The sequence below is a fragment of the Macrobrachium rosenbergii genome, chromosome 41 (assembly GCF_040412425.1).
Source record: "Macrobrachium rosenbergii isolate ZJJX-2024 chromosome 41, ASM4041242v1, whole genome shotgun sequence".
Lineage (NCBI taxonomy): Eukaryota > Metazoa > Arthropoda > Malacostraca > Decapoda > Palaemonidae > Macrobrachium > Macrobrachium rosenbergii.
Genome location: NC_089781.1, coordinates 39,100,088 through 39,112,578, shown reverse-complemented (window position 1 = coordinate 39,112,578; position 12,491 = coordinate 39,100,088). Strand labels below are relative to the sequence as shown.

General features: G+C 34.7%; 1 protein-coding gene across 1 annotated transcript in view; it reads left to right on the top strand.

The window, feature by feature from the left end:
• LOC136826818 (zwei Ig domain protein zig-8-like) overlaps positions 1 to 12,491 on the top strand; it is a 116,809-nt gene that overhangs the window by 70,382 nt on the left and 33,936 nt on the right. Inside the window, exons 3-5 of the mRNA XM_067084270.1 lie at positions 455 to 576; positions 2,549 to 2,638; positions 3,536 to 3,613. Of these exons, the coding sequence (XP_066940371.1) occupies positions 455 to 576; positions 2,549 to 2,638; positions 3,536 to 3,613 (290 nt within the window). The remainder of the gene's footprint in view (positions 1 to 454; positions 577 to 2,548; positions 2,639 to 3,535; positions 3,614 to 12,491) is intronic.

The following is a 12,491-nucleotide window of genomic DNA, read 5'->3' as shown; positions in this document are numbered from 1 at the left end:
TAACAGAAGGATTTTACTTGTTATTCTCTCTCTCTGTCTCTCTCTCTCTCTCTCTCTCTCTCTCTCTCTCTCTCTCTTTGAGTGTGTGTGTGTGTGTGAGAGAGAGAGCGATAAAGAGATCATGTACAGGTATATATTATATGGGTGAATGCATGTGTGTGGGTTACTTTACTTATCTCATTTCCTTATACATCTAACTAATCTAGTAAAAATAACTATCAACTATTTTATCATTTGTAATAATTATTGGCTAATTACAGAAGTCGATAGATTCATAATTTTCGTATCTTAAATTACCCAAATTGCATCTCTGGTATTTTCTTCCTTCATCAGTGTATATTGATGGCAGTTATCAAATAGTTCTGTAACTCAGGTATAAAATCAAAATTATTTTATGATTAAATTGGTTTAAATAAACGTTATACGGCTACAAACAGTCATTGTTTTCCACCAGTTGTGTTGTCATCCATGGCCCCGGTGACAGACACTGGGCAGGAGATGAAGATTCTGAGCTCGAGAGGCAACCGTGTGGAGAACCGCGTAGATATGATGGAACCAATACCAAAGGGACCCAGGGTGAGTTATATCCTGTTATGATAAGGCCATTAATCACTCGGCCACTGAAACCTTATGAATGTTTTTCTAGTCTTCTTTTAAAGGGTTGTGTTGTGGGGGGAGGGGGGAGTGATGAGTCAAAATACATTTATGGACTGAAATTCTGGGTAAGACCGAATAACGGCAAAACCCAGTTTAAAAGTAGCTTTTTAATTTCTATACAAATAAAAACAGTCGGAGAAGGTTACTAATTAAGAATCTTATTTTCATCATTTCGCTCTGGAGTTAATTAACTGCCGTGTTGACGCCCAGTAGCTGAATTTTCCAAGTAAAGTCAAATGAAATGTAATTTTGAAATCCCCTCGGTAGGCCATCTATACCCAGAATATCACTAAACTTTCAAGTCTTCTTGATACTGATTGTCCATATCTTCAAATGTAACTATCAAAGCTCATACTGCTATCATGTTTGAGGAAATCAATGAAGGATGGACTGGTGAATAGATTGTTATTGCAAAAGATGTGCCTCCGCCAGTGAAAGGGCTCTGAATGACAGAATAACTTCTGGAAAATATCCCTGAATATATCGAGAAGTTCTTGAATCTTCCACCGAAATCAGTTACTGGAAGTCGTTCATGGTTCAAGCACCATATCATGACTTATTTTTATTCATACCAGCCATCGCAAAGAGATATATTTTGCTATTTTTCACTTTTATCATTCATAATTTCTATACATGCCACAGGAGGGCTTGGATGAGCTCATTGGCACTGGGTCGTGCTGAAAATCTACTAGGCCATGAAAGACTTTTGTAATTAACGGATTAACCTGGTAAATACACTGGATTCACTGGAATAGAAATTAATGTGACTAACACTTCCTACTTAATGGAATAAGCCGATAAGCACGCTTGATAAGCACACTTGATTCACCAGATGCAGAAACAAACGAGGTCGAAACTTTCCTGTCTAAGCCAGGAAGCTGGGGTTCTTTTTTTCCAGGATAAGTGATCCATCATACACCACTGTTTGTGCATTTGAGTCAGTCATTCGGCATTTGTTATATGCCTCGTAAGAGCATGTGCTTTGTATAAACTCGCTCTTGTGTGTTTTTGCCTTTTTCAAGTAAAGTATGGGTTGCTATGTGCCACTCTTTGTTCATTTAGCAACTATGTGCACTGAAGTTCTGAAATGTTTTGGTAAGTAAAGTGTAACTGCACTCATGTATGTTCTGAAAAATAGGCAGTATTCTGCTGCAAGTCTTAATTATTTTTGAAAAACAAGAAAAATGGTGAATTATATATTTTGTGTAAAGAGATTGCAATATTCTTTGCTCATTTTAAAAAAAAGTTCCCTGCAATTCTAAGACTTGTGGTTAAAAGAAGTACACACTCCTGAGTTTTCTGCAGAACAGGTAATCATTGTTCATCAAAGATACATGAACATAATTATACTTACTTGAATTTCTTATGACTACGCATGCATCGTTTATTTGGCGAGCGTGTGCTTGATATCCTAGGAATTGTGGTTAAATGATGTGTAACTGCGCATGTGTGTGCAATATAGAATAAGTAAGCATTGGTAGGAATTAATTATGTGAATATATTCTAAGTGATTGCGTCATGTTTCTTTCATCTGGCGAGCTCTTGCCCTGAAATCCCAAGATTTGCGGTAAAAAGAAGTAGGATATATTTCACACACATGATGCGCTACGAAATTGACAATACGTTTTAATAATGCAAAAGAAGCAATATAGTATGATGTATATGTATGTGTGCGTGTTTTAGGCTCCATTTATCTTGTAACCAGGTGTTCTGATATTTGCTCTATTGTTTTTGTTACCGAATTATATTTGTGTAATTTACATGGTGAAAAAAACCATCCAAGAAATATACGATTAAAAAGCAAAACAAAATATAACATCTCTGTTCTTTCTACTACTTTTGAGTATTAATACGTGATTAGTTATTTCATGCGTTCCCCTCTGACCTCCAGGTTGATACCCTGCACTCGGGAAACGTGTCCACGGTGCTAGGAGGAACGGCTTCTTTACGTTGCCGAGTTCTAGACAGAGGTAATAAAACGGTAAGTAACAGAGAGAGAGAGAGAGAGAGAGAGAGAGAGAGAGAAACTAAATGCTAAATGAAAAGAAACCTTGCAAGAAAAGTATTGCATCGTAATCCAACAGGATTACATTGCTGAAACTAATATAGAAATTCCAGGGGGAGGGGGTAATAAAGGAATAACCCTAGAGATTAGTAAATGTTCCAAGAAATAAAATGAAATATATGCAATTTTATAGAACGCTTTAGACATCTATCTTTAAATAAATCATTGGATTTTGTTGCGGTATATTAGTTTAACTATATGAAGACACTTTTAGACCATGATGCCTTGCCTTTTAAAGGCTCATCTTAGCTACCCTACCCTCAAATTATAGTTCCTATCACATACACATGTAAGTCTAAGGATGTTATCCAAATGAACACTTATTTATGCTACTGAGATATTCCATAGAATACTGGAATGATCCAGGATATGAGTCGCTGAAGCTATTCTGATGCAAAATACCAAGATCATATAAAAAACAGTCCAGAGTAATGAAAGCCATGAATTACCTACAGGTGTATTTAGTGACATTTATGCCAAATTTTCATAATTAAAATAAAAACTTCGTAAACAGACAAATAGGTCACTATCAAGAGATATAAAAGGTTATATAGACTCTACTGTACAAATTCCTGTCAAATTCAGGTTGTCTGCTTGGAGGCGGTTTCAGACCATCTCCAACCTGATAACTGTTGGTAAATTTATATAACCTGGCTACCTCTGAAGCCCTAAATGTCACCAAGTATCAAATTCATTTTACATTACGAAAAACTTACATGCAAAGTAAACTGCAACTGACTGGACTCACTGGACAAAGATATGGCAAAAGCATGAGTATTTCTTAATTAATTTTCTTTTTCCTTTTGCTTTTAGGTATCGTGGATTCGTCATCGTGACTTGCACTTGCTTACTGTCGACCAGTATACATATACCTCAGACCAGAGGTTTCAGGTAATACCGGAATTGTCACGGGATAAAGTTTTCTATCGTAGGAACCAAAGTAGCACTAAGAGCAGTGTAAGTCGTTGATGAAGTAGTGTTACGTTACGTGGCAGCTGTTGTTGATGTTCTGGCGCGGCATTTCTTAACTTGACGAATATTCTAGAGAAAAGAAAAAAGGAACTTATCTCTGCATAGTTCTCATGCTTACTAGACGTGGGATTTCAATTATTTCAGTCATTCCGACAACACTGGTTCGTTGTCATTACATTTCTGTTACTATAAAATTTTTCCTTCCGTTCGTCAGGATGATGATGATGATGATGATGAATATTATTATTATTATTATTATTATTATTATTATTATTATTATTATTATTATTATTATTATTATTATTATTATTATTATTATTATCTGTGCAGGAATCAATTATTAAAATGATAATAGATATCCTAATACAGTCGAACTAATGCTTAAAATATAATTAATTCGATTGTTTCTAACCAAGTTAAAGAAGACTATATTAACGCAATGTAAGATATTAGCTCTGTTTCAGAAAACTAATTGATCTCAATGTTACTGTCAATAATATTTACTAACAGCATAGGAGAAATTTTGTCATGTCGGTACCTTTTCTAGTATCTGGTATGAAATCCCCAGCCAACGCAACATTTATAGGCTTTATGTGCCGACCGCGTCTGGCATTCCTTAGAGATCACCTATCCAGATGGTGACCAGATTCGACATTGATTAACTTGACTGAATTAACAACAGGCTATGGTTTTTCAAAATAAGTGCAAAATGATGCTTCAAATTATTTATTTAAAGCCTAAGTCTCATTGAAATAAAAATTGCTTGACATTGGTGTCAGGATGACAAGAATGCAGTGTTGAAAAAATCGTAATAATTGGTCACAAGTAAGAGTCCATCCTAATAAGATCTAAATTTTCAATATTACTGGCTATGAAAACGGAGAGAAATAAAAAAAGGCATTAATGCGAACGCCAGTGACTAAAACTTTTTGCATATCAAGGAAGAGGAAGCGGCCTTTCACAGCGACAAACTCATCGAAAGCGCCTACAAGGGAACCAAAGGGTTCCAGTTTGCCAGATGTGTAACACACAAGGATCTTTGAGCAGGATGCGAGCAAAGCTTCAGGTTGTGCGTTGAATGGTAGATACAGATAATAGAAGTATAGAATATTCAGAAACAGGTTACTTTTCGGGTATATGTGAATATACTGTGCATCAGGCTGAACAGAGTTTATGTAAAAAAAAAAAAGATGACTTTGACAAATAAAAAAAAAGGAAAGTTTTACTAAAATAAGATGGCCCTTCATCCTACCCTCCATGCTACTTGCACCAAAATTGTGCGGTATATCGAGTTATTATTATTATTATTATTATTATTATTATTATTATTATTATTATTATTATTATTATTATTATTATTATTATTATTATTATCGAAGACCAAGAAAAACAATCACGTTCTTTTCCTCTGTACTGAATATTGGTATATCGTTAAAAATATACTTATATATATACAGTATATATATATATATATATACACATTCAGGCGAAAGCACACAACAGCAAGCAGGAGTCCAAAGAAGACGACAGTCAACAAAACAGTTGCATATTTATTAAGAAACGTTTCGTGTTACTTAAACACATCATCAGTCTGTAAAATTGAAAATACACATTAATTCTCTAATTTAAAATAAAAGCTAAATTAAAAACGGCAGTTAAATTCTTTAAAATTACAACATACATAAAAGTAAAAAGAAAGGAGATTTTTCTAAGTCTACCTGATCAATAGAAGGGGAAAGACGAAGTGAGACCACAAGCTCACGCATGCCCAGAGTACACTTAGGCCAAGTGCAGAGGAGAAGAAGACACGTTGGAGTTTAAAAAGAGGTGCATGACGTTTAATAAACAAAGACTCAAGGGTCGTTAAATAAGCCGATTGTTTGGTAGTTCCCATGATGGAAAAATGTTTTTTATCTATATTAACCTTGCATTTAACGGCATGATTTCTAATGCTAGAAAATTCGGGATTAGTTATACGTGAGCCAGTTCTGTAGCTCAGACCTAAGTGGCTATAATAACGGACCTGCAACATTCTCTTTGATGAGCCAACATAACTACCAAGACATCTTGGGCATTCAAATTTGTAAATAATATTGACTTCATAAAGGTCTGTAGCTTGTCCTTATAATTAAAAAAGCCGCCAATCTTTAGTGGATTCATAGGTATTAAATTGAGTGTTAGAAATCCAAACTCTTTTTTCAATTATTTGTTTGACTTTGGATCTAAGAAAGTCGGAGTGCGTAAATGGTATCGTAGCGTACATAGTCAGTTTAGGAACATTATATTTCACAATAGAATCCGAAAAGTTACGTGCTACAACCTTGTTAACTATTTTATAAAAAAGTCTTTGTGGGTATGAATTTTTGGTAAAATACTCCAGTAAAAATTCAATTTCGGAGTGGAAATTTGCCCAGCTAGATGTATAACGGAGGGCTCTAAAAACTAGAGTTGTTATGGCATTAATTTTAAAAGAGAAGAAACACGAACTATAAAAGTTACCTCCAAGGCCTGTATAAGTACTTTTTCTAAAAACTGATGTACTAAAATTATGGTCAGAGCGGGTGATTTTTACGTCTAAAAAAGCTAGTGTATTCTCAGTCTCCTGCTCAATAGTAAATCTAATGTTGGGATGGCTAGAGTTAACGTAATCTAGAAAAGATTGACATTGCCACGAATGTTTAAATAGGGCAAAAGTATCATCCACATATCTCCTATAGTAAAGGGGTTTAAAGGATTCAGGACAGTTGTTTAAAAACTCTTCTTCTAAATGTGCCATAAAAAAAATTATGAAGAGAGGGCCCAATGGGGACCCCATAGCAACTCCCCTCGACCTGCAAGTAAAGTTGTTTGTTAAAAATAAAAGCAGAATCTTGCACTGCAAGTTCCAAGAGAGACTTAAAAAGTTGTCTATTAAAACCGTGAAAGATAACACCACTCTCATAAAAACTTTGTCCAGAATAATCTCAATAGTTTCGGAGACTGGCACATTTGTGAATAACGACTCAACGTCTAAACTGGCCATATATAAATCACCATCCTGATGTACTATTTGTTGTTGGAAGTCAAAGCCATTTTTTAGCGCAAACTGGGATATTGAGTAATCATTTAATAAGTGAACTAAGTACTTAGAGATATTATAGGAAGGGCTATTATACGAAGACATAATTGGCCTGATAGGTATGCCATCCTTATGGATCTTAGGGAGCCCATACAAAATGCCAAACGATGACCCTGTAACAAACAATTTTTGGAAGGTTTCTTCATTTAAGATGTTATCTTTCTTTAATTTTCTAAGGAATCTATTAATCTTATCTTCCCTTCTGTAGATTTCTAAGAAGCTAGGTTCTCCAATCAGTAAAAATTTTGTATTATCAGAAAGTACTGAATTAACTTTATGTAGATAGTCTTGTTTATTCATTAACACTACTCCCTTGCCCTTTGTCGGGTTTGCAAATAACGATATTTTCCACTTTACTTAAATTTCTTAAAATTTCCAAATCTTCCTTTCTAAAGAAGGAGCCCATTTATTTTTTAAGTTCTTATAGGTGTCATGCAGGAGAAGAGAAAGTTTCTGTTGCAAGCTACTGAGATATATATATATATATATATATATATATATATATATATATATATATATATATCTATATATATATATATATATATATATATATATATATATATATATATATATATATATATATATATATATATATATATATATATATATATATACAGTATGTAATGATTTCGTAATGTTTTTAGTCATTTTTACCCTCTGATATAAAATAATTGCAATGCTTAATTTAGTTTTTCTTTTTGTATAATTTTTTGACAAACTAGAATAAATTTATTGTTTCATCTTTTTGAATTCATCTCTACTAGTTTGAAAAACACTAAAGAAAACCAGTTTTATCTTATTTCTACTGAAGTAGATTAACATGGCCCAGTGGTTAAGACGTTTGCTTCCTAAGCGTAAAGTTTTGGTTTCGATTATCGAGGGAGTTGGAATGATTTAGGTGAGCTACCTTGAATACCACTAAGAAAGCAAAAACTTTTGAGAAACAGCAACAACGTAATAGAAGAAGAATCAGCTGTCAACAAGCGTGGAGATTTCTCTCGTATATTAGGCTTTTTTTAATGTCATAATTGTCATTATCTGCTTCAAAAAGATTTCTGTCATAGCATAAGATAAGCACGTCATTGGTGACAATCCTGTGATAATATTTTCATGACGTTTTAGCTTAGATTTAGTGGCGATTTTAAACCGAACAGTTCTAAGCTGGCTGCGCATGCCCGAGAGAGTTTACCCTAAGGCTATGTGGTACTTTTTTTTTTTGCGTTTTTATTCAATAAATTATTTACAAAAGATTACAAAAAATCCCGAACTACATACAATTGCATCCACAATACATTGCTTTCAATCTTAAAAAAATTCTTCGTAAAATGCTTCAATATTTTGTCTTTTAAAATGATTTTGATATCTCTTTGGTTACGTATAATGGAAGTTTTTATTTTATTGTAACCAAACGTGGTACTGGTCCCAACCTTCAACCATGTCTTGATCAGGAGCTTCAACTATTAAGAGGAAAGACTCCGTTGGTTTGATTTCCTCAAATGAAATTATAATAAATGACTTTAGTGACCTAATTTTTGAAAAGCTAGCACTAGAATCAAGTGACATCACAGGATTGCAGTTAATGACGGAAAACTGAGAAATAATAAAGTTCATTCGTTAGTAATTACAATTACAAGTTACTGTTGCTGGAAAAAGGGTTACAATTAAAAATGGTTTACTTAAGCAGCAGCTATCAGTTAGTTTCTGTAAGAGATGTTCTATTTGATATGAAAAATGCTGATATTATTTTAGTATTAAAAGAAAACGAGAGTACGAAGGCATGTTTATAGCCAAGGTAAAGCCCAGGATTTACTGAACGGAATTTAGAACGGTGAAAATGGATATTGAAGAGAATATCCCTTCTACACTGAACGATCTAGACCATATGTTGTCTTTTCTTTATCCTGGCCAGAAAAAACTTGTCTGCAGTGTGGAAGTGACTCTCACTGAGGTTCTGATTGTCACAAAAGAATCTCTTCGACAAGGAAAAAAGACTCCCCTGAAATGCCTAGGCGCAATTTAACAAAAGAAGACAGGAGAGAAATAAGGATAAAAGGAGCAACAAGGAAGGACAGATGATAGGCCTAGAAAACATTAATGGAGGCACCTAAAGCAAATCAAGAAAATTATTTTGTTCAAGATGGAAAGAATACAAACGCCATGAGAGACCCTGAAACTGAAGTTAAAAATTATGTCGAAAACCAAAAATTGAAGTCCTTAATGAAGATACTACGGAAATAAGTAACGCTGAGACCGTGTCCCCAGCAACTGCACTTTGTACAATACTGCAAATTACCACAGGTTTGGATACGTGAAACTTTGGCTTCGGAGCCTGTACAGCAAAATAAAGAACAGGTTTTTCGTACAGTAATGGTGGTACCCGTGGCAAAGATACACCGAAATGGAAACGTAAGTTAAGATTTGTGCAACGCGGGCGGGGGTGGGGGGAGGATAAAGGGGAAGAGAAAATGACGAAAGACCAGGCAAATGTAAGGAGGAAAATTCATTTGAACCAAGAAACACAGATTTCTTTTGTCAAAATCAGAACTTGGCAGGCTTATAAAACGATTCTAAATAGCGTGCATAACAAAGAGAGAGAGAGAGAGAAAATCTCCACTCTAACACTCACTTCAACGATTCATTAAAGGTAGTATATGAATGTAAAGGCAGAAACAGGTAGCCTACGGAAGGACCCGTAACGAGTGTTAGTGTTATGGCAAGGCGATTCCAGTCGTCCAAGAATATGCATTTTCAGGTAGTAGCAGCAAAAGAAAGCGAAGAAATGTTCAGTAAGGGAATATTGTCAGTAGCGGAAATGGAATAACTGATTAAAAGCATTGCAAACACTCATAAATAATTTAGGGAATAAAGATGCTATTATTATTATTATTATTATTATTATTATTATTATTATTATTATTATTATTATTATTATTATTATTATTATTATTATTCAGTAGATGAAACCTTTCATATGAAGCAATCCCACAGAGGCCGTTGACTTGAAATTCAGGCTTCCAAAGAATATGGTGTTCATTAGGAAGAAGTAAGAGGACGTAAAGGGAAATACAGAAAGAAGAGATCCTACTTATTAAAAAATAAATTAATCAATAAATAGACAAAGAGATAAAAATGTATTAAAATGCAAGAGTAGTATTAGGGTAGCAATGCATTGCATTTCCGCTTGAACTTCTAAAGTTCCAATTGTACGACATCCTCTGGGAGGCTGTTCCACAGGAAGATAAATCATAAGCTCCTAGAATATACAGTACTTACTTCAGCGAAAATCATTCGTCACGAATAGACAGAATCTGTGTTAAAACCTGTTTTTGTAGCTGTTCCGGTTAGTTTTTGAGACCACCATATACTGTAGTACTGGTAAATATTAACAATGTTGAAGGCGTAAAAATTGGAAAAGGATATTGGAAATGACATCGTCTATTCTTGAGACACAAGGTACTGAGAAGGGGTTTTGAGCTGTGTGGGATGCTGCAAGAGCGAGGAAAAAGTAGTTTCCGACATTCTTGTGTGGTAGGAGAATTCTTCTAAAAAATGTGGAGAATTTTTCATAACATTGCCAAAAATAAAATCTGCTGCTGAAATGTATCGATTGCTTAGTTCATAGCAAAATTGTGTGAGATTATATGTTGTAGACAAATGTAAAATTAAATTAGATGGTGATATTGAAAACGTAACAAAAGAGAGAGAGAGAAAAAAAATTTGTATGTGATTAAACCTAGAAAGTCACCTGGCTCTGATAGAGTAAATGCAGAATTTTACGAAAATCTTGGCATGTAATACAAAACGAATTCACAGTAATGGTAGGCTATGTTACGTGTTAGAGAAAAAATAGTAAAAATTGCGCCGATGTTTCTTCGGCGCAATCAAGTTTTCTGTACAGCGTATAATGCTGTATGAAACTCTCAGTCACGACCCATGAAACTCTCAGCCGGCCATGGTGGCCTGTGTTGTTACGGTGCCAGACGCACGATCATGGCAAACTTTAACCTTAAATAAAGTAAAAAATACTGAGGCTAGAGGGTTGCAATTTGGTATGTCTGATAACTGGAGGGCGGATGATCAACATACCAATTTGCAGCCTTCTAGCCTTAGTAGTTTTTAAGATCTGAGGGCGGACAGAAAAAGTGCGGACGGACAAACAAAGCCATCCCAATAGTTTTCTTTTACAGAAAACTAAAAAGTAACTTGAACTCAGCAGAAAGGCATTATTAAACCACGGTTCTAGAAGAGAAACCTTCACAAAGAGAACTGACGTCCTATATCATTGTTAAATAGTGAATACAAAATAACGTCGAAGACTCTTCCTAAGCGAATGGTGATGAGACTGGAGAAAATAATTTTGCCGAATTCCAGGAAGACCTCTTGTACAGTGCAATAACAGAATGCGGAATGTGTTTCATGTGTTAGTTATAATAATCTGCAAGCAAGAATTATAAACCTGGATTTATCTAAGACCTTTTATAACGTTTATTTATGTTATGGGAAGACTAGATTTTCAAGAGATGTTTATTAAACGTCATAAGAATATGTAATCAGACAGTAATAGCTATATTTGTTTGGATGGAATGTTTCCAAAAGAATATCCCAGAGAAACGTCCATTCGACAGGGTTGCCGGCTATCAATGCTTTCATATGTAGTTTTTTTTTTTTTTTTTTTTTGCTTCCTCCACTGACTTGTGTTCTGTTTTTCCCTTTGCTCACACTCCGGTTCCTTCTGTCGACACCTTATTCCAAGTCAACGGATTAGATAAGTCACTCCAGCCACAGCTGCTTCGTTTGTTACTTTACAGAAATTCAACCGCAGCCGCTGCGCTATTATATTTTGCCAGAGGAAACCTTGTGGCACCATTCCTTATTGTAATGTTAAAACGGATATCCTACTGAATGAGAATTGATAGCACCAACATTAGCAATTGTTAATTTGGGACTTAATGTTCCAATGACTTCCGCTGACCTCGCTAGCATGGAATAATTTATATCACCTCTTCTTGAGGCAAACTGGGATACTCATTATACCGAGTGTATGTTGAATTACTTTGATGGCATCGAAGTGCTTAAGAAGTAGTTGGGGTAGGACAGTCTTATGACTGTCCGCAAAAATTAGACAGGGTCGCCCAGACCAATTATTTTGTCATTTTCACAAGGGTTAATAAAAATAGCAAATCATTGGTCAATATGAGCAAAACTATATGCTTAAAAGTAATACAAAGCTTGCCGTGTGAATCATTTAATATTTGCCAGTGCACTTCAAATATATTATATCCGTTGGTAATGCGCTAAAGATCAGGAAAAATCGCTGAGAATAAATAAGCATGTTGAGTCCGGAACTAGATTTCGTGTATTTATTATTTAATAGGTCACTAACAAGGACCATGGTTTTATTTTCCATGGTGCTTAGCATGCAACCAAGAGCAAGAACAAAAGGTGTGGATAATAACCTTCACACAAGAGCTACAAAGTAATTGCGCTCCTGGAAATCCCTCCTTCATTGCGAGAACTGTTTTCCTTATATTTTATAGTAATCTGTCGATTACCAGACGGTTACTTAAATGTATCCCTACATTGGAAAATAACACGAAAGTATATTTTGCATATAAATCGTTGTCTAATATAGCTTTTACTGTCATTTGCTCTTTCTTATCGTCTCCAAAATAATTGAAT